The 22,679-nt window shown below is 51.9% G+C and overlaps 1 protein-coding gene across 1 annotated transcript; it reads left to right on the forward strand.

Moving 5' to 3' along the window:
- The first annotated feature begins 8,053 nt into the window (after positions 1-8,053).
- Positions 8,054-19,010, forward strand: LOC138771950 (E3 ubiquitin-protein ligase TRIM65-like). The gene is made up of 6 exons (XM_069951969.1): positions 8,054-8,649; positions 11,140-11,235; positions 11,781-12,011; positions 14,554-14,725; positions 14,802-14,918; positions 16,686-19,010. Exons 1-6 carry the CDS (start codon positions 8,179-8,181, stop codon positions 17,255-17,257), a joined length of 1,659 nt encoding a protein of 552 aa, XP_069808070.1. The 5' UTR covers positions 8,054-8,178; the 3' UTR covers positions 17,258-19,010.
- The last annotated feature ends 3,669 nt before the right edge of the window (positions 19,011-22,679 follow it).

Below are 22,679 nucleotides of genomic sequence, written 5' to 3' on the forward strand. Positions count from 1 at the left end.
TCGTTTGAGATCGTTAATCGTTAACGATTATGCGAACGATAATCGTCTGGTGGAATAGGGCCCTAAGGGTCCTATTACACGGAGCGATTTTTAACAATCAACAACTAATGATAAACGATCGCAAACGAGACTGTTTATTATTAACCTGAAATCGTTCACCATATTACACAGAACGATGGTCATTAGATACAATCGTTACTATGAAAACAATGGGCAATGTGCAATTACACTGAACGATTAGTGTAAAAATGCGGAAATTGAGCGAACGAACGTGGAATTACAGCGAACGATTAACTATAATTTTAGGTTCAGATCAAAATCAACGATCAATGACATACAAAAGATTTTTCGATTGTTGCAATTACAGAGAGCGATTATTGTTTAAATTCGAACAATATAATGATTTTTAGCACGATAATCGTCCCGTGTAATAGGGCCCTTAGACTGGGGCAGGGCCCCCTCCTTAGAGTGATGTGCCCCCTTCTTGGAGCGATGTGCCCCCTCCTTGGAGTGATGTGCCCCCTTCCTGGAGTGATGTGCCCCCCTTCCTGGAGTGATGTGCCCCTTCCTTGGAGTGATGTGCCCCCTTCCTGGAGTGATGTGCCCCTTCCTTGGAGTGATGTGCCCCCTTCCTGGAGTGATGTGCCCCCCTCCTTGGAGTGATGTGCCCCCTCCTTGGAGTGATGTGCCCCCTCCTTGGAGTGATGTGCCCCCTCCTTGGAGTGATGTGCCCCCTTCCTGGAGTGATGTGCCCCCTCCTTGGAGTGATGTGCCCCCTCCTTGGAGTGATGTGCCCCTTCCTTGGAGTGATGTGCCCCTTCCTTGAGTGATGTGCCCCCTTCCTGGAGTGATGTGCCCCCTCCTTGGAGTGATGTGCCCCCTCCTTGGAGTGATGTGCCCCCCTCCTTGGAGTGATGTGCCCCCCTCCTTGGAGTGATGTGCCCTCTTCTTGGAGTGATGTGCCCCCTCCTTGGAGTGATGTGCCCCCTCCTTGGAGTGATGTGCCCCCTCCTTGGAGTGATGTGCCCCCCTCCTTGGAGTGATGTGCCCCTTCCTTGGAGTGATGTGCCCCCCTCCGTGGAGCGATGTGCCCCCTCCTTGGAGTGATGTGCCCCTTCCTTGGAGTGATGTGCCCCCCTCCGTGGAGCGATGTGCCCCTTCCTTGGAGTGATGTGCCCCCCTCCGTGGAGCGATGTGCCCCCTCCTTGGAGCGATGTGCCCCCTCCTTGGAGTGATGTGCCCCCCTCCTTGGAGCGATGTGCCCCCTCCTTGGAGTGATGTGCCCCCTCCTTGGAGTGATGTGCCCCCTCCTTGGAGCGATGTGCCCCTTCCTTGGAGTGATGTGCCCCCTCCTTGGAGTGATGTGCCCCTTCCTTGGAGTGATGTGCCCCTCCTTGGAGTGATGTGCCCCCCTCCTTGGAGTGATGTGCCCCCTCCTTGGAGTGATGTGCCCCTTCCTTGGAGTGATGTGCCCCCCTCCTTGGAGTGATGTGCCCCCTTCCTCGAGTGATGTGCCCCCTCCTTGGAGTGATGTGCCCCCCTTCCTGGAGTGATGTGCCCCTTCCTTGGAGCGATGTGCCCCCTCCTTGGACTGACGTGCCCCCTCCTTGGAGCGATGTGCCCCCTCCTTGGAGCGATGTGCCTCCCTACGTGGAGAGATGTGCCCCTTCCTTGGAGTGATGTGCACCTTCCTTGGAGTGATGTGCCCCCCTCCGTGGAGCGATGTGTCCCCTCCTTGGAGCGATGTGCCCCCTCTTTGGAGTGATGTGCCCCCTCCTTGGAGCGATGTGCCCCCTCCTTGGAGTGATGTGCCCCCCTCCTTGGAGTGATGTGCCCCCCTCCTTGGAGTGATGTGCCCCCTCCTTGGAGCGATGTGCCCCCTCCTTGGAGTGATGTGCCCCCCTCCTTGGAGTGATGTGCCCCTTCCTTGGAGCGATGTGCCCCCTCCTTGGAGTGATGTGCCCCCTCCTTGGAGTGATGTGCCCCCCTCCTTGGAGTGATGTGCCCCCCTACTTGGAGTGATGTGCCCCCTTCTTGGAGCGATGTGCCCCCTCCTTGGAGTGATGTGCCCCCTTCCTGGAGTGATGTGCCCCCCTCCTTGGAGTGATGTGCCCCCTTCCTGGAGTGATGTGCCCCCCTCCTTGGAGTGATGTGCCCCCTTCCTGGAGTGATGTGCCCCCCTCCTTGGAGTGATGTGCCCCCTCCTTGGAGTGATGTGCCCCCTCCTTGGAGTGATGTGCCCACTCCTTGGAGTGATGTGCCCCCTTCCTGGAGTGATGTGCCCCCTCCTTGGAGTGATGTGCCCCCTCCTTGGAGTGATGTGCCCCCCTCCTTGGAGTGATGTGCCCCCTTCCTGGAGTGATGTGCCCCCTCCTTGGAGTGATGTGCCCCCTTCCTCGAGTGATGTGCCCCCCTCCTTGGAGTGATGTGTCCCCTTCCTGGAGTGATGTGCCCCCCTCCTTGGAGTGATCTGCCTCCTTCTTGGAGTGATGTGCCCCCTCCTTGGAGTGATGTGCCCCCCTCTTTGGAGTGATGTGCCCCCTCCTTGGAGTGATGTGCCCCCCTCCTTGGAGTGATGTGCCCCTTCCTTGGAGTGATGTGCCCCCCTCCGTGGAGCGATGTGCCCCCTCCTTGGAGTGATGTGCCCCTTCCTTGGAGTGATGTGCCCCCCTCCGTGGAGCGATGTGTCTCCTCCTTGGAGCGATGTGCCCCCTCCTTGGAGTGATGTGCCCCCTCCTTGGAGTGATGTGCCCCCTCCTTGGAGCGATGTGCCCCTTCCTTGGAGTGATGTGCCCCTTCCTTGGAGTGATGTGCCCCTCCTTGGAGTGATGTGCCCCCCTCCTTGGAGTGATGTGCCCCCTCCTTGGTGTGATGTGCCCCTTCCTTGGTGTGATGTGCCCCCCTCCTTGGAGTGATGTGCCCCCTTCCTCGAGTGATGTGCCCCCTCCTTGGAGTGATGTGCCCCCCTCCCTGGAGTGATGTGCCCCTTCCTTGGAGCGATGTGCCCCCTCCTTGGAGCGATGTGCCCCCTCCTTGGACTGACGTGCCCCCTCCTTGGAGCGATGTGCCCCCTCCTTGGAGCGATGTGCCTCCCTACGTGGAGAGATGTGCCCCTTCCTTGGAGTGATGTGCCCCTTCCTTGGAGTGATGTGCCCCCCTTCGTGGAGCGATGTGTCCCCTCCTTGGAGCGATGTGCCCCCTCCTTGGAGCGATGTGCCCCCTCCTTGGAGCGATGTGCCCCCTCCTTGGAGTGATGTGCCCCCTCCTTGGAGTGATGTGCCCCCCTCCTTGGAGTGATGTGCCCCCTTCCTGGAGTGATGAGCTCCCTCCTTGGAGTGATAAGCCCCCTCCTTGGAGTGATGTGCCCCCTCCTTGGAGTGATGTGCCCCCTCCTTGGAGTGATGTGCCCCCTCCTTGGAGCGATGTGCCCCTTACTTGGAGTGATGTGCCCCCCTCCTTGGAGTGATGTGCCCCCCTCCTTGGAGTAATGTGCCCCCCTCCTTGGAGTGATGTGCCCCCTCCTTGGAGCGATGTGCCCCCTCCTTGGACTGATGTGCCCCCTTCCTGGAGTGACGTGCCCCCTCCTTGGAGCAACGTGCCCCCTCCTTGGAGTGATGTGCCCCCTCCTTGGAGCAATGTGCCCACTCCTTGGAGCGATGTGCCCCCTCCTTGGAGCGATGTGCCCCCTCCTTGGAGCAATGTGCCCCCCTCCTTGGAGCGATGTGCCCCCTCCTTGGAGCGATGTGCCCCCTCCTTGGAGCAATGTGCCCCCTCCTTGGAGCAATGTGCCCCCCTCCTTGGAGTGATGTGCCCCCTTCCTGGAGTGATGTGCCCCCTCCTTGGAGTGATGTTCCCCCTTCCTTGGAGCGATGTGCTCCCTCCTTGGAGCGATGTGCCCCCTCCTTGGAGCGATGTGCCCGCTCCTTGGAGTGATGTGCCCCCTTCCTGGAGTGATGTGCCCCCTCCTTGGAGTGATGTGCCCCCCTTCTTGGAGTGATGTGCCCCCCTCCGTGGAGTGATGTGCCCCCCTTCCTGGAGTGATGTGCCCCTACCTTGGAGTGAGCGATGTGCCCGCTCCTTGGAGTGATGTGCCCCCTTCTTGGAGTGATGTGCCCCCCTCCTTGGAGTGATGTGCCCCCCTCCTTGGAGTGATGTGCCCCCCTCCTTGGAGTGATGTGCCCCCCTCCTTGGAGTGATGTGCCCCCTTCCTGGAGTGATGTGCCCCCTCCTTGGAGTGATGTGCCCCCCTCCGTGGAGTGATAAGCCCCCTCCTTGGAGTGATGTGCCCCCACCTTGGAGTGATGTGCCCCCTTCCTGGAGTGATGTGCCCCCCTCCGTGGAGTGATGTGCCCCCCTCCTTGGAGTGATGTGCCCCCCTCCTTGGAGTGATGTGCCCCCTCCTTGGAGTGATGTGCCCCCCTCCTTGGAGTGATGTGCCCCCTCCTTGGAGTGATGTGCCCCCCTCCTTGGAGTGATGTGCCCCTTCCTTGGAGTGATGTGCCCCCCTCCGTGGAGCGATGTGCCCCCTCCTTGGAGTGATGTGCCCCTTCCTTGGAGTGATGTGCCCCCCTCCGTGGAGCGATGTGTCTCCTCCTTGGAGCGATGTGCCCCCTCCTTGGAGTGATGTGCCCCCTCCTTGGAGTGATGTGCCCCCTCCTTGGAGCGATGTGCCCCTTCCTTGGAGTGATGTGCCCCTTCCTTGGAGTGATGTGCCCCTCCTTGGAGTGATGTGCCCCCCTCCTTGGAGTGATGTGCCCCCTCCTTGGAGTGATGTGCCCCTTCCTTGGAGTGATGTGCCCCCCTCCTTGGAGTGATGTGCCCCCTTCCTCGAGTGATGTGCCCCCTCCTTGGAGTGATGTGCCCCCCTTCCTGGAGTGATGTGCCCCTTCCTTGGAGTGATGTGCCCCCTCCTTGCAGCGATGTGCCCCCTCCTTGGACTGACGTGCCCCCTCCTTGGAGCGATGTGCCCCCTCCTTGGAGCGATGTGCCTCCCTACGTGGAGAGATGTGCCCCTTCCTTGGAGTGATGTGCCCCTTCCTTGGAGTGATGTGCCCCCCTTCGTGGAGCGATGTGTCCCCTCCTTGGAGCGATGTGCCCCCTCCTTGGAGTGATGTGCCCCCTCCTTGGAGCGATGTGCCCCCTCCTTGGAGTGATGTGCCCCCTCCTTGGAGCGATGTGCCCCCTCCTTGGAGTGATGTGCCCCCTCCTTGGAGTGATGTGCCCCCCTCCTTGGAGTGATGTGCCCCCTTCCTGGAGTGATGAGCTCCCTCCTTGGAGTGATAAGCCCCCTCCTTGGAGTGATGTGCCCCCTCCTTGGAGTGATGTGCCCCCTCCTTGGAGTGATGTGCCCCCTCCTTGGAGCGATGTGCCCCTTACTTGGAGTGATGTGCCCCCCTCCTTGGAGTGATGTGCCCCCCTCCTTGGAGTAATGTGCCCCCCTCCTTGGAGTGATGTGCCCCCTCCTTGGAGCGATGTGCCCCCTCCTTGGACTGATGTGCCCCCTTCCTGGAGTGACGTGCCCCCTCCTTGGAGCGACGTGCCCCCTCCTTGGAGTGATGTGCCCCCTCCTTGGAGCAATGTGCCCACTCCTTGGAGCGATGTGCCCCCTCCTTGGAGCGATGTGCCCCCTCCTTGGAGCGATGTGCCCCCCTCCTTGGAGTGATGTGCCCCCTTCCTGGAGTGATGTGCCCCCTCCTTGGAGTGATGTTCCCCCCTTCCTTGGAGCGATGTGCCCCCTCCTTGGAGCGATGTGCCCCCTCCTTGGAGCGATGTGCCCGCTCCTTGGAGTGATGTGCCCCCTTCCTGGAGTGATGTGCCCCCTCCTTGGAGTGATGTGCCCCCCTTCTTGGAGTGATGTGCCCCCCTCCGTGGAGTGATGTGCCCCCCTTCCTGGAGTGATGTGCCCCTACCTTGGAGTGATAAGCCCCCTCCTTGGAGTGATGTGCCCCCTCCTTGGAGCGATGTGCCCCCCTCCTTGGAGTGATGTGCCCCCCTCCTTGGAGTGATGTGCCCCCCTCCTTGGAGTGATGTGCCCCCCTCCTTGGAGTGATGTGCCCCCTTCCTGGAGTGATGTGCCCCCTCCTTGGAGTGATGTGCCCCCCTCCGTGGAGTGATAAGCCCCCTCCTTGGAGTGATGTGCCCCCACCTTGGAGTGATGTGCCCCCTTCCTGGAGTGATGTGCCCCCCTCCGTGGAGTGATGTGCCCCCCTCCTTGGAGTGATGTGCCCCCCTCCTTGGAGTGATGTGCCCCCCTCCTTGGAGTGATGTGCCCCCCTCCTTGGAGTGATGTGCCCCCTTCCTGGAGTGATGTGCCCCCTCCTTGGAGTTATGTGCCCCCCTCCTTGGAGGGATGTGCCCCTTCCTTGGAGTGATGTGCCCCCCTCCTTGGAGTGATGTGCCCCCCTCCTTGGAGTGATGTGCCCCCCTCCTTGGAGTGATGTGCCCCCCTTCCTGGAGTGATGTGCCCCCTCCTTGGAGTGATGTGCCCCCCTCCTTGGAGGGATGTGCCCCTTCCTTGGAGTGATGTGCCCCCCTCCTTGGAGTGATGTGCCCCCCTCCTTGGAGTGATGTGCCCCCCTCCTTGGAGTGATGTGCCCCCTTCCTGGAGTGATGTGCCCCCTCCGTGGAGTGTTGGGTTATTCTTCGAGTGAAGCTATGTACATTACGGAACCTGTGTGCGTTGTCTGTTAGATCAGTAAGGGGCAGCTGTTATATATATAAACACAAGAACATAAGGTGGAGAGATGAGCGGATTTATGGTACTAATATTATCTCTGCAATCCACTCATCAGCCTGCCGCTCCTCCCCGGGTGCCTGGAAAAGCAGGATCCAGTCCTGGAAAACTGGGAAAAGTTTCCCAGGATTGGATCCAGCTTTTCCAGGCACCCGGGTAGGAGCGGCAGTCAGTTATAAGGCAGCCGGCTGATGATATAACAAAGCGCTTGGCTTCATTAGTACCATAAATTCCCTCATCTCTAAGAAGGTGCAGCACAAGGTAAGATCCTTAAAGGGGTACTCTCAAGACTAAAGTGTTGTATTTTTATGTTTGCTAATACATTAGTGTAATAAAACTATATAGCTTTGTTATATAACTTAACTAAAATATTTTTTCTCTTGTAGAGCAGTATACAGAGCAGGGTCCTGCCCTGCCCGATCAACCAATCAGTGACTGGGGCGGGACATCATAACAGTCACTGACTGGCCGAGCGGGCAATTACTCAGCTGGGCCGTGACGTTTCAGCTGGAGAAGTCGGGTACATGACGTGTTTATTTAAGAAATAGTTGAAGGGTGATTTTTTTTTTTTTTTTTTTTTTTTTTTTTTTATGGGCTGGGTTAATTTATTTATTAAGAGTGTGTTCCCACCTACCGATTCCCCCGCATATTTCACGCTGTGAGTTTCGCAGTAAAATCCGCTGCAATACTCAGCACAATTACAGTGTGGGGCCCTGCATTCTCACAGTGGATTCCTGCATTGGTAATAATAGTAAACGGCAAATACTTACCTGTCCGTGCTCCTGCGTCAGTCTCTTGGTCCTGGCACACTGACAGCCCGCTTGGCCAATCACTGGCTGTGGCGGGACAGCATCCTGATTGGCTGAGCAGGCCGTCAGTGAGCTCGGACCAGGAGACTGATGTAGGAGCGCAGGCAGGTAAGTATTTGCCGTCTACTATTTTTACCAGCTCGACAGTTTATTACTTGAATCTGGCTTTAACTACATTTCTCGCATTGCATTTTTATGGTCCCTTTAGGAGACTCCTATGAGCCATATACTGATCGCTCATAAGGATTGATGCAGTATTCATGTACTGCATTGATCCATGATTCCGCACTTGGTTGATAACGTCTTGTTAAAAAAAAAAAAAAAAGACAGCCCAAACAAGATGGCTGCCCCCATAATAAAATACTAAAAATTTATTAAACAATGAAGAACTAGAAAGCGATTAGAGAAAAGGCGTTTATGGAGCGGTAACGCAGGAGACACGGTCCGTCACGTGACGCCCTCTCATCCTCTTCCGTCACGTGACGCCCTCTCATCCTCTTCCGTCACGTGACGCCCTCTCCTCAGCCTCCGCAGCGCCCCCTGGCGAGAGGTTTCACTTTCTATTTTGGGCTGCGGACGCTTTTCCCGTCAGCCGCACAGTCTCCTCTTCCGTTACCGGAAACCGGAGGCGACAGCATGGACAACCTGCGGAACGACCTGAACTGCAGCATCTGCCTGGATGTGTTCAGCAGCCCGCTCAGCCTCCCGTGCGGCCACAGCTTCTGCCAGCAGTGTATCCACGAGCACCTGGACCGGCAGGAAGCGGCGGCGGCAGCAGCGGCGGCACCGGCACCGGACGCCGCCACCTACTCCTGTCCCGACTGCCGCTTCCCGTTCTCCGAGCGCCCGGAGCCGCAGAAGAACGTCAGCCTGAGTAAGGTGGTGGACGACGTGCGGGCGCTGGACATCAGCGGGGCCCTGGTGCCCCAAGTGCGGGAGGAGGGGGGCCCGGTGGCCGGTGCTGCGCCGCCTCGGTGCCCGCGCCATCGCCAGGAACTCTCACTGTACTGCGCCACGGACTGCCGCTGCATCTGCTGCAAGTGTCTGCTGACCGGCTGCCGGAGCCATGAGCTGCTGGAGATAGGGGAGCTGAGCCTGCAGAGGAAGGTGGGGACCCTCTGATAAACCTGCCTGGCCAGAGGGGGGGGGGGCAGACTGCTAGGAGGAGGAGCAGAGGGAGCAGGGCAGGGATACGGACTGCTAGGAGGAGGAGCAGAGAGGGGAGGCAGACTGCTGGGAGGGGGAGCAGAGAGGGGAGGCAGACTGCTGGGAGGGGGAGCAGAGAGGGGAGGCAGACTGCTGGGAGGGGGAGCAGAGAGGGGAGGCAGACTGCTGGGAGGGGGGGCAGAGAGGGGAGGCAGACTGCTGGGAGGGGGAGCAGAGAGGGGAGGCAGACTGCTAGGAGGGGGGGCAGAGAGGGGAGGCAGACTGCTAGGAGGGGAGGCAGACTGCTAGGAGGGGGGGCAGAGAGGGGAGGCAGACTGCTAGGAGGGGGGGCAGAGAGGGGAGGCAGACTGCTAGGAGGGGGGGCAGACTGCTGGGAGGGGGAGCAGAGAGGGGGGGCAGACTGCTGGGAGGGGGAGCAGAGAGGGGAGGCAGACTGCTGGGAGGGGGAGCAGAGAGGGGGGGCAGACTGCTAGGAGGGGGAGTGGAGGGAGCAGGGCAGGGATGCAGAATGATAGGAGGAGGAGTGGAGGGAGCAGGGCAGGGATGCAGAATGATAGGAGGGGGAGTGGAGGGAGCAGGGCAGGGATGCAGAATGATAGGAGGGAGCAGGGCAGGGATGCAGACTGCTGGGAGGGGGAGCAGAGAGGGGAGGCAGACTGCTAGGAGGGGGGGCAGACTGCTGGGAGGGGGAGCAGAGAGGGGGGGCAGACTGCTAGGAGGGGGGGCAGACTGCTAGGAGGGGGAGTGGAGGGAGCAGGGCAGGGATGCAGAATGATAGGAGGAGGAGTGGAGGGAGCAGGGCAGGGATGCAGACTGCTAGGAGGGGGAGTGGAGGGAGCAGGGCAGGGATGCAGAATGATAGGAGGAGGAGTGGAGGGAGCAGGGCAGGGATGCAGAATGATAGGAGGGGGAGTGGAGGGAGCAGGGCAGGGAGGCAGACTGCTAGGAGGAGGAGTGGAGGGAGCAGGGCAGGGATGCAGACTGCTAGGAGGGGGAGTGGAGGGAGCAGGGCAGGGATGCAGAATGATAGGAGGGAGCAGGGCAGGGATGCAGAATGATAGGAGGAGTGGAGGGAGCAGGGCAGGGAGGCAGACTGCTAGGAGGAGGAGTGGAGGGAGCAGGGAGGAGATGCAGACTGCTAGGAGGAGGAGTGGAGGGAGCAGGGCAGGGATGCAGACTGCTAGGAGGAGGAGTGGAGGGAGCAGACTGCTAGGAGGAGGAGTGGAGGGAGCAGGGCAGGGATGAAGAATGCTAGGAGGAGGAGTGGAGGGAGCAGACTGCTAGGAGGAGGAGTGGAGGCAGCAGTGCAGGGATGAAGAATGCTAGAAGGGGCAGTGGAGGGAGCAGGGCAGGGATGCAGACAGGAGGAGGAGTGGAGGGAGCAGGGCAGGGATGCAGAATGATAGGAGGGGGAGTGGAGGGAGCAGGGCAGGGAGGCAGACTGCTAGGAGGAGGAGTGGAGGGAGCAGGGCAGGGATGCAGACTGCTAGGAGGGGGAGTGGAGGGAGCAGGGCAGGGATGCAGAATGATAGGAGGGAGCAGGGCAGGGATGCAGAATGATAGGAGGAGGAGTGGAGGGAGCAGGGCAGGGAGGCAGACTGCTAGGAGGAGGAGTGGAGGGAGCAGGGAGGAGATGCAGACTGCTAGGAGGAGGAGTGGAGGGAGCAGAGCAGGGATGCAGAATGCTAGGAGGAGGAGTGGAGGGAGCAGACTGCTAGGAGGAGGAGTGGAGGGAGCAGGGCAGGGATGAAGAATGCTAGGAGGAGGAGTGGAGGGAGCAGGGCAGGGATGCAGACTGCTAGGAGGGGGAGTGGAGGGAGCAGGGCAGGGATGCAGAATGATAGGAGGGAGCAGGGCAGGGATGCAGAATGATAGGAGGAGGAGTGGAGGGAGCAGGGCAGGGAGGCAGACTGCTAGGAGGAGGAGTGGAGGGAGCAGGGAGGAGATGCAGACTGCTAGGAGGAGGAGTGGAGGGAGCAGGGCAGGGATGCAGAATGCTAGGAGGAGGAGTGGAGGGAGCAGGGCAGGGATGAAGAATGCTAGAAGGGGCAGTGGAGGGAGCAGGGCAGGGAGGCAGACAGGAGGAGGAGGAGTGGAGGCAGCAGGGCAGAGCTACCAGGAATCTGCACAATGAGCAGCTGAGCTGGAGTAATAAGAAGATGACAAGGGCCGCATGGACATCGCTATATATATAATATACATATATATATATATATATATATATATACACACACACACACACACAGCCCTTGCTGCACGATAGTCGAGCTGTGTAATAGGCTCAGTATACCAGGCAGATCGGCGCCCATCTACATTGGTGATCAGGCTGTGTGATAAGTCACCCCCGATGCTAGAGTGGTCGTACATCAGTCATTCCTCTTCCCTCTCATTGCGTTCCTCTGTATAACACTTATCCTTTCCATAAAATAGGAGGAGCTGTCACATGACCTGCTCGCCACTGACCGTCAGCAGAAGCAAATTAAAGAGGATATGGAAACGTGGAGGAGTGAAATAGACAACATGAAGGTAATGCATGCAGCGCTGCTAATGGGAGACGGGGGGGGGGGGGGGGAGCCGCCTGTGTTTTGTGTGACCTCATTAGTGATGGTCAGGCAGCTTATTAACACTAATTACAAAGTTATATACATAAAGTAATGTGAGTTAATTAAAGGGGTTATCCAGCGCTACAAAAACATGGCCACTTTCCCTCTACTATTGTCTCCAGGTTGGGTGGGGTTTTGAAACTCAGTTCCATTGAAGTAAATGGAGCTTAATTGCAAACTGCACCTGAACTGGAGACAAGAGAGGGGGGGAAAAGTGGCTATTTTTTTGTAGCGCTGGATAACCCCTTTAAGCAGAAAAAGAAAAATGCTGCACTACCCCTTTAACACGGACAGAACAGGAAGTCCCGGCTTAGTTTTAGGCCTAGTGGTGAGAATGAAAACTGCAAGAGCTCAGGAATCTCATTTTCCCGACCTCTGTACAGGACAATACAGGATGATTATACTGCGGCTCCTATGACTTTGCTCCTACACGACTTTCCATGACGCTCTCAATCTTTCTCCCTTTAGGATAGTCATGAGAAGATGCTGTTTGCAGTGATGGGTAAATTTGAGCAAGTGCGGAAGACGCTGGAAGAATGCCAGATCCTGGTTGTCCAGTCTGTGACCTGTGAGAAGGAGGCGGCATTGGCCCAAGCTGAAGAGCACCTTGTGTCACTACAGAGACACCTCACCGACCTGGAGGAGCACCGCAGGGAGGCAGAAACGCTGCTCGCCAGAGACCAGGTCACATTTCTTGAGGTAAAGGAGTTTATGGCTGAGCCCAATATGGTAACCTATGTATATGTATATCCATATATATATATATATATCTATGGTAACCTCTGTGTATATATATCCATATATATGTGTACGGTAACCTCTGTATATGTATATCCATATATATGTGTACGGTAACCTCTGTATATGTATATCCATATATATGTGTATGGTAACCTATGTATATGTATATCCATATACACTCACCGGCCACTTTATTAGGTACACCTGTCCAACTGCACGTTACCACTTAATTTCTAATCAGCCAATCACATGGCGGCAACTCAGTGCATTTAGGCATGTAGACATGGTCAAGACAATCTCCTGCAGTTCAAACCGAGCATCAGTATGGGGAAGAAAGGTGATTTGAGTGCCTTTGAACGTGGCATGGTTGTTGGTACCAGAAGGGCTGGTCTGAGTATTTCAGAAACTGCTGATCTACTGGGATTTTCACGCACAACCATCTCTAGGGTTTACAGAGAATGGTCCGAAAAAGAAAAAACATCCAGTGAGCGGCAGTTCTGTGGGCGGAAATGCCTTGTTGATGCCAGAGGTCAGAGGAGAATGGGCAGACTGGTTGGAGCTGATAGAAAGGCAACAGTGACTCAAATAGCCAACCGTTACAACCAAGGTAGGCAGAAGAGCATCTCTGAACGCACAGTACGTCGAACTTTGAGGCAGATGGGCTACAGCAGCAGAAGACCACACCGGGTGCCACTCCTTTCAGCTAAGAACAGGAAACTGAGGCTACAATTTGCACAAGCTCATCGAAATTGGACAGTAGAAGATTGGAAAAACGTTGCCTGGCCTGATGAGTCTCGATTTCTGCTGCGACATTCGGATGGTAGGGTCAGAATTTGGCGTCAACAACATGAAAGCATGGATCCATCCTGCCTTGTATCAACGGTTCAGGCTGGTGGTGTCATGGTGTGGGGAATATTTTCTTGGCACTCTTTGGGCCCCTTGGTACCAATTGAGCATCGTTGCAACGCCACAGCCTACCTGAGTATTGTTGCTGACCATGTCCATCCCTTTATGACCACAATGTACCCAACATCTGATGGCTACTTTCAGCAGGATAATGCGCCATGTCATAAAGCTAGAATCATCTCAGACTGGTTTCTTGAACATGACAATGAGTTCACTGTACTCCAATGGCCTCCACAGTCACCAGATCTCAATCCAATAGAGCATCTTTGGGATGTGGTGGAACGGGAGATTCGCGTCATGGATGTGCAGCCGACAAATCTGCGGCAACTGTGTGATGCCATCATGTCAATATGGACCAAAATCTCTGAGGAAGCTTCCAGCACCTTGTTGTATCTATGCCACGAAGAATTGAGGCAGTTCTGAAGGCAAAAGGGGGTCCAACCCGTTACTAGCATGGTGTACCTAATAAAGTGGCCGGTGAGTGTATATGTGTATGGTAACCTCTGTGTATGTATATCCATATATATGTGGTACTGTAACCTCTGTATATGTATATCCATATCTATGTGTATGGTAACCTCTGTGTATGTATATCCATATATATGTGTACGGTAACCTCTGTGTATGTATATGTATATCCATATATATGTGTACGGTAACCTCTGTGTATGTATATCCATATATATGTGTACGGTAACCTCTGTATATGTATATCCATATATATGTATACGGTAACCTATGTATATGTATATCCATATATATATGTGTATGGTAACCTCTGTGTATGTATATCCATATCTATGTGTATGGTAACCTATGTATGTATGTACGTATATATATTGGTGCCTTGGATTTCGAGCATAATTCGTTCCGGGGCCGTGCTTGTAATCCAAATCCACTCTTAAACCAAAGCAAATTTTCCCATAAGAAATCATTGAAATGCAGACAATTGGTTCCACACAAACTCTGTCAGGCCTTGTGTTTCCCATCCTCTCCATTATTGTACAGTAACTTTTATAATAACACATATTCTGCTGTTTCTGAATGTTTGTTTCATCTGTGTTACATGTTATTCAGAATAATAAATCATTATTTTTGGGGGCGTGGAACCAATTGTCTGCATTTCTATGATTTCTTATGGGAAAATTTGCTTTGGTATAAGAGTGGATTTGGATTACAAGCACAGTCCTGGAATGAATTATGCCCGTAATCCAAGGCACCACTGTATGTATGTGTATATATATAATATTTATGGTAACCTCTGTATTCTTTATAGAGACACATTGGAGGAGATTTATTAAACATGGTGTAAAGTGAAACTGCCGCAGTTGCCCCTAGCAACCAATCAGATTCCACCTTTCATTTTCCAAAGAGTCTGTGAGGAATGAAAGGTGGAATCTGATTGGTTGCTGGGGGCAACTGAGCCAGTTTCACTTTACACCATGTTTGATTAATCTCCCCCATTGACTTTAATGTGGAGTGTCTGGAGGGCACAATAATCCTGCATGCATCTTAGCTATATACAGTAAATGATACATACACAGCACTGTGAATAGGAAGGTGTCTGAACCCCGACCCCCCCTTACCCTTTCAGGGTCTTCCTCAACTTGTGCAAGTCGGGGCTGCTCCAAAGTCCCCAAAAGTCCAGATCTCTGGAAACCTGCAAATGGGAGCAGTGGCTAAGATCCTGCCCAAGGTCACCCGGCTACTTCAACAGGAACTCCCTAATCTGTTACACCCCGAGAAACGGATAGATGGAGCCAGAGGTTGGTGATGGACCAGTATAACCAGTATAAAGCATTGTCTGATATCGGATAACACCATGTTCTGTCTCTTGTACAGAGCCCTCAGGAACTCCATCTAGAAGTGACTCCTCAAGAACACCTCTAAGTGAACAGATTGCTCCCCCACACAGATCTCCTGCAAGGATCAGCGACCACAGAGCACAGCTATATAAAGGTAACATCACATCCACTAGATCAGTGTGAAGAGTAGTTCAGTGTGAAGTGATTTTACCGGGCATTGCGGCTGTCTGTAATAGTGTAATAGCGCCGGCAGCGAGCGGGGAATGAGAAGCAAGCGAGCACTAACCTGACAGGTCGCCACTCGCTTGCTCCCGCTGATCGCCCCTTGTTATAGGGGCTTTAGAATAAAGCTGTGGTTCTTCAAAAAGACAGCTTGTTTTCTATCATCTACTGCCACCTTTTGACAGTTTTTGATTACTACAAGCTGGGCCTCTTATATATTTTTTTTTAATTCTTCTTTATTCTTCTTCTTTTTTTTATTATTATTTTATCTGCTGGCATACATTATCAATACAGTGACCTCGAGTACCCCTATTAGTTTGTTTCAGGATGGACATTGCTTGCTGGTGTGGCTGAGCCTGCACGCATTGATAGCACTTTGGTACTGACCCCCACTTATGTCTGATGTTACACGTCTACGTAGTGGAAATGGAGGGCCTAGTTTTGGATTGTGCCCACGCTCAGACTCCTTTTTGGAATCTATCTTAGGGAATAAATCTGCATTGTAATGATCTTTATTAGGGTAGCTTCACACATACCGACTCGCAGCGTTAATAACGCTGCGAGTCGGCTAGGTCCTGGCAGATCACTTTCACTACATAGACACAGCGGTCTGAACGACCGCTGCGTGTATGTAATTCTGCCGGCCGCTTAACCCCTTCAGCTGCCGCCCGGCTCCCGCTCTGTATACATTACCTGTCTCTCACTGCACGGGGTCCCGGCATCCTGCTCTCCCGCCCGGCCAATCAGTGATTGGCCGGGCGGGAGAGCAGTACGTATGTAGTGAGCAGTAGTGTATGTAGTGAAAGTGATCTGCCAGGACCTAGTTATTAACGCTGCGAGTCAGTACGTGTGAAGCTACCCTTAAAGTGGAGCTATGAGTGGGTTAGACGAATCTTACCTACCGACAGCTCCCTAGTGGGCACAGGGCATTACCTTCATCCTCGGCGCCGTTCCTGTGATGTTAGCTGTGAGATCTTATGCCCTGTAAGCTGTTAGGAGCACTGGGGGCAAGCGGATTACCGGACAGAGGATTTCACAGTTAACAGCACAGGAACGGTGCTAAGGTAGAGGGTAATGCCCTGTGGTAACAGTTTGGGTGTTCTCCTTATAACCTCTATGACTATATGCTGATAGCAAATTTGTCTAACCTTCTGATAGTTCTCTTTAAAGGGGTTATTTAGTCTTACAAAAACATGGCCTCTTTCTTCCAGAAGCAGCACCTTCCCTGTCCTCAGTTTTTAGTGTGGGTTTTGCATCTCCATTCCATTTTTATTTGAGCAAATAAACGCCAGATTGCATAAACCAAGCTAGCGACGCAATACTCCCAATTTTAGTCGTAGATACAACATAGGTATATGGATAAGATGAATTAGGTTACCCTCAAACATATAGTCATAGAGGTTATAAGGAGAACACACAAACTGGGGGCACAAACATGCCTCAGCCCAGAAGGAGGATGAAATAAAAGAACTGAACATTGGTACTGGTGGGTGAACCCGGCCATGTAGTATAGAGAAGAGGAAGGGAGAGAAAGAAAGAACGGGGGGAAAAAACCCACCACAATTATAGCCATACACCCCATGCACACACATATAAAGACACACCAGAATATTGAAAGAAAAGGTTGCCCTAGAGGAAGGCAGTTTAACACAATAGGTTATTTTTGATGGTCCTGAAACGTATTTGGTTTGCTCCACAGATTACCGTAACCTGAAATTCGACCCAGAGACGGCCAACAAACATTTAGAGTTATCACATGATAACTGCAGAGCCACCCACAAATCGCGGTTCCGGCGCAGTGATGTTCCCGACTCCGCTAGGAGATTTGGGACTTGGCAGGTGCTGTGTACAGAAGGTTTTTCTGAGGGAAGTCACTACTGGGAGGTTGGCGTATCCACCTTTTTTGTGGATTTAGGAGTAGCGTATGAGTCCTTGAAGCGCACGAATGAACCTGAATGTAATATCGGACGGAACAGTTCTTCATGGAGCCTGCAGCTGCGGAGCATTCACCAATCGGCTTGGCATAATAACCAAGAAACTAAACTTCAGTCACCGATGTTCAGAAAGATTGGGGTTCACCTTGACATGACAGCGGGCAGCCTGGCCTTCTATGGTGTTAAGGATGGTGGTCTGCATCTACTGTATTCTTTCCCTTGCCTATTCTCCGAGAAGGTATTCCCAGCATTTTGGATTGGAGAGGATACAAGTGTCTCTATACGCACTATTCCAAAGGAAACTATAGATCAGGGATTATGTAATCAGCTTTTATAAAGTATATCAATGTTCATTTATTGGTAAAGGTCTTGGCACCTACTTTACTGAAGTAGAAGAGAATAAGTATTTAGCCAAGTCGGCTGACGTTTTCCCTGCTTAGATGTCAGTAGAGCCATGTAGAGGCTCCTAATGCCTGAAAGATCATCGGGATCGGATCATGTCAGGTCAAACCTTTTTCTGAAATGACAGACACATCTGGTGGTCGTCCCATGAAAACCACCTCTATCCATAGACCCTGTTAGTGTATATGGTGTCATGGAGAGGGGACCGTAAATCAGCGGCTTTTGCACACCCAGCCATTCATGGTTGAATATCCATTATGTAGTACTACACTTTCCTGGCAGCCACAGATTTTTTTAAAAGTTAGAAACGTGATGACCGACAAATAGTCCGAATAGTTTCTGTTTACAAGACGGGCTGAGCTGTATACTCTGCTTTGCTTTACAGTAGTTTGATGAATATAAAGGAGAATTATCAGCAGGTTAGACAAGGGTGCTGAGGATGAAGGCATGTCTGTTACCTTCATCCCCAGCGCCATTCCCGTGCACTTAGTTTAATACTCGGTCTGGTAAGGCAGTTCGGACCACTGCCCCGCCCCCAGAGTGCCAACTGACCCGGCCATTAACCCCATAAACGCCACAGTCTATAGCGATCACAGGTTTAACACGTCACTGACTGATCGGTACCGTGCAGCCATGCTGTGGGCGTCCTGATCACTTGTACCGACAGGCAGGGGTACACTTACCTCCGTCCTGTTGGATAGGCGATCTGTACATAAAGTCTGCTCTCAGGCAGACTCTATGTACAGATCACCGATAATACTGATCTAGGATATGGCATAGCATGATTGCATGTTTAAATGTAAAATAAAAGTGCTAAAGAAAAGTGTACTTTTAAAAACTTTTTTTTTTAATTATCAAAAAACCCTTATAACCCCCCCCCCCAAAAAAAAAAAAGTTTAAAATACCTCTATGCCCATTGTAAAAATATGTTAAATAAATAAATAAACATATTACATATTGTAGCGTGCAACATTGTCCAATCTATTAAAGTATAACATTATTGTTCCCGTACGGTGAATGGTGTAGACGGGAAAAAAAAAATATGTATCAGAAAGAAGCATTAATAAAAAGAAATCAGTATTTTTCTTTTATACCAATATGATACTAGTAAAAACTAGAGATCATTGCGCAAAAAATGACACCAAAAACAAAAGCGTTATGGCTCTTAGAAGGCGGGGAGGAACATTGCATTAATTTGACCCGGACATCCGTGCACCAATGACCTCGGTCATGGAGGGGTTAATGACCAATAAGTGGATGTGGGGGCTGCTCTGAGAGGTGAGTACACTTACATAAGGCTGCACCTCCATATATATGTTACATACTGTCCTATGACAGTATTGTTATTAGGTCATATAAAGTTCATGGTATAGCGGGAGTTGTGTGTTCGGGCCCCGCCATGTATGAGCCAGACACCACAATGTATAACAGCAAATGAATGTACATTTTTATTATTATTGTAGGAAGGCATGTTGTTTGAGGCCTTGTTTTTTGCAGGACTTGCACTTTCCTTTGGTACCATTATGGGGTACGTATGTTTTAATGGTAAATTAAAGTGACCTTTCTGCACTTTATGTTCAGTTGCTCGTGAAAAATATTCACATATTACAACCTATCATTGAAAAAGTTGATGGAGCAAAATGGTCTAAATTGTTCAGGGGGAATAAAAAAAGAAGAAATAAATAATAAACTGAAACCTTATGAGTGCCTATGTATTCTAGTCACCTCTCTAATATGAAACCCATAGGTAAGGTCTAATAGAGTTAAATGTTGCCCCCTCTGTGCAGACTGACCCATGTAAATGTTGTATACACAAACCCCCCCCCCCCCAAAGGAAAAAAAAAAACACAACTATATACAGATGAGTCACATGATTATGACCATAGATAATATCCAGAGTAACCATCATGTGCAGCAACTAGATCGGCCGGTAGTCAGGACTTAGGCCCAGTTTACACTGAGCAAATACGGCAGAATTCTGCCATTTTTGCTCAGTGTGAACTGGGCCTAAGTCCGGTCCTGATACTTGAGTATCTGGAGCCATGCTGACTGTATCCCACAGCTGCTGGAGGGTACATGGGGAGGATCCATTGGGTGAACTTAAAGGGGAACTCCAGGTAGAGGTTAAAAAAAAATGAAACTTCTGCAGAAGCATAAAGCATTACTTACCTATCTATCCCAGTTTTGAAACTACCAAAAATCTATTTGTTTTGGGGGGTTTTGTTCTATATTGTGTGGCTGTATTTCCTGGTTGAGCAGTTGTACACAGTACTACAGGTTCCAGAATGCATTGCTTTCCCTCAGCTGTTCATCACAGTCCTCCACCCTGCCTATTCCCCGCCCAAATCTATTGCAGAACATCTAGGCTGTGTTCACACATTGCCGTTTCATTGTGTTACTGAATTATTTGCATTACTTTATCATTTCATTGTTGTCCCACCCACACAGCACGCTGTATTCTCTACCTGTAACACCACACAGCACGCTGTATTCTCTACCTGTAACACCACACAGCACGCTGTATTCTCTACCTGTAACACCACACAGCACACTGTATTCTCTACCTGTAACACCACACAGCATACTGTATTCTCTACCTGTAACACCACACAGCACACTGTATTCTCTACCTGCAACACCACACAGCACACTGTATTCTCTACCTGTAACACCACACAGCACACTGTATTCTCTACCTGTAACACCACACAGCACACTGTATTCTCTACCTGTAACACCACACAGCACTGTATTCTCTACCTGTAACACCACACAGCACGCTGTATTCTCTACCTGTAACACCACACAGCACTGTATTCTCTACCTGTAACACCACACAGCACACTGTATTCTCTACCTGTAACACCACACAGCACACTGTATTCTCTACCTGTAACACCACACAGCACGCTGTATTCTCTACCTGTAACACCACACAGCACGCTGTATTCTCTACCTGTAACACCACACAGCACGCTGTATTCTCTACCTGTAACACCACACAGCACACTGTATTCTCTACCTGTAACACCACACAGCACGCTGTATTCTCTACCTGTAACACCACACAGCATACTGTATTCTCTACCTGTAACACCACACAGCACGCTGTATTCTCTACCTGTAACACCACACAGCATACTGTATTCTCTACCTGTAACACCACACAGCACGCTGTATTCTCTACCTGTAACACCACACAGCACACTGTATTCTCTACCTGTAACACTGATATTGGAATAAAGTAAAGAACTTTTAGATTTTTTTTTTCTTTTCATTTTCACACACATATTATGATCAAGCATCTTTTATCTTTGAAGTTCAGCCCCACAATAATGGTACTTTTACACGGAGCGATAATTCGCCCGTTCGCACGATTAACTATTTTGAATGAACAATGTTTTTTTAATAACGATCAGCGTTTAGACGGAACGATACATCGTACGGAAAAATCGTTATGCGATCATTTTGCGATCGCTTAAGTCTATCTCACACATAGGTGAAATCGTTGAAAGAATGTTTATACGGAACAATCTGCGAATTTTTTGCGACCAACGATAATTTGAGAACATGTTGAAAGATCAAAATGAACGATTTCTCGCTCGTCGTTTGATCGTTCGCTGCGTTTATCGTTCGAATTCGATGCCGTTTAGCATCATTTACTTGTGTTACTGCATCATTTTTGTGAATACGCTGCAGTACTGCAATGACACAACATGTGTGAACACAGCCCTAATTTCACTGCACACTTCTGCACAATTAGAGAAATCAGTGCAGCAGCTGCTTCTGGCCGGTCAGAGATGGTGAATCACTCAGGGGATTGGGGGATCTAGCCCCACCTCCTGTGACATCACGCCCTGCCCCCTGTCTGCATCATCAGCCTGTGCTCAGCAAAAACACACAATGTGAGACAGAGGCATGGAAGATTTGTCTCCTAAGAGGGGATAGCAGAAAGAGCAGGAGACAATGTGGATTGGCACAGAGGCCATTTTTCTTCACTTCCTGGATTTCTATCAGCTACCAGTGTGGCAGAACCGTACAGATATGGTAAAAAATTGTATAGACACATCTATATAACTTTAATGTACTTTTTAATAGAAAACAAGTTTTCCTTATCCGGAGTTCCCGTTTAACGATCAAGGTGGTCTCCATTGGTTGAAGTCTGGGGTATTACGGGTCGGGTTAGTACTTGGAACTCTTGCTCATACTCTTCTGCCCAATGTCAAAATGGAGCAGGATGGTCCATTCAATAAGGACATTAACTGATGCTGCGTTTACACAGAATGATTAGGCGTCAAATTTTCGCAATAACGATCGCATTTGAGCGATAATCGGCTCATGTAAACACCGCGAACGATCAAGCGACAAGCAAGAAATCGTTCATTTTGATCTTTGAACGTGTTCTCAAATCGTTGTTCGTCATTCGCTAAAAATTTGCAGATCGCTTCGTGTAAACAGTCTTTCAAAGATTCACCCTATGTGTGAGATGGGCTTAAAGGGGTATTCCCCCCAAAATTATTTTTGCATTAATACGTTGCTTTCCATATAAAGTTATAACGGATTCTGCAGAGTTTTGCTGTTATCCAGCTGCATTCACCCCCACGGATTGCATAGAATCATCAGCTCTCAGTCCAACCCGTCACGCTTCCTGCTCCTGGCCCGCACCCTCCGAGACGGCATCACGTGTCCTGCATCTCTTCAATGGGCCGGGTTAGCGCTCCTATCCCAGCCAAACCAAAGTGATGGAGGACACTGACGGGATGGCTTCTGTAAGAGAGGGAGACAGTGATCAGTGCAGCAGTCACTGTCTCCTTTTCTAACAGCAGCCACCCCAGTCATCGGTACCGTGTGGCCCCAGCCCCAGAGCTTACCTCCTGACTATGCCCCCTCACTCGTGTCGGCGCTTAGCGACGGCAACCTCCCCCCCCACCCCCACCGTCACCAGCGGCTCAGTCACGCCGCTCACCCGCTGCAACCGCCCCCAGCTGGGCTCATTTGCGGAACCTCTTACCGGCAACTCATTTGCGCTTACCGGCACCTTCCCTCCGGCCCCCCACCCACCACAAACCCGGTCACTCATGGCACCCCTGCCATCAGCGGCACTCCTGCAGGTCATTCACGGCTGGGTATACAGGCGGCAACCCCCGGCGTAAGGGCCGCGGGTGACAGAGGTGCCGCGGGACTCAGGGGTGCCGCGAGTGACCGGGCCTGTACACAATCATAAGGGGTGGGAGTGTGCTGGTGTCATCTGCGGCTCACCCGCGCATACTGGTGGCTGCACCCCCCCCGCACCCGGAACTCGCCCGGCCCGTGGCAAGCTTTCCCAGCAATCAACACCCCCCTCCCCCCCGCGGTAT

This window comes from Dendropsophus ebraccatus, chromosome 14 (genome assembly GCF_027789765.1).
Source record: "Dendropsophus ebraccatus isolate aDenEbr1 chromosome 14, aDenEbr1.pat, whole genome shotgun sequence".
NCBI classification, from domain to species: Eukaryota; Metazoa; Chordata; class Amphibia; order Anura; family Hylidae; genus Dendropsophus; species Dendropsophus ebraccatus.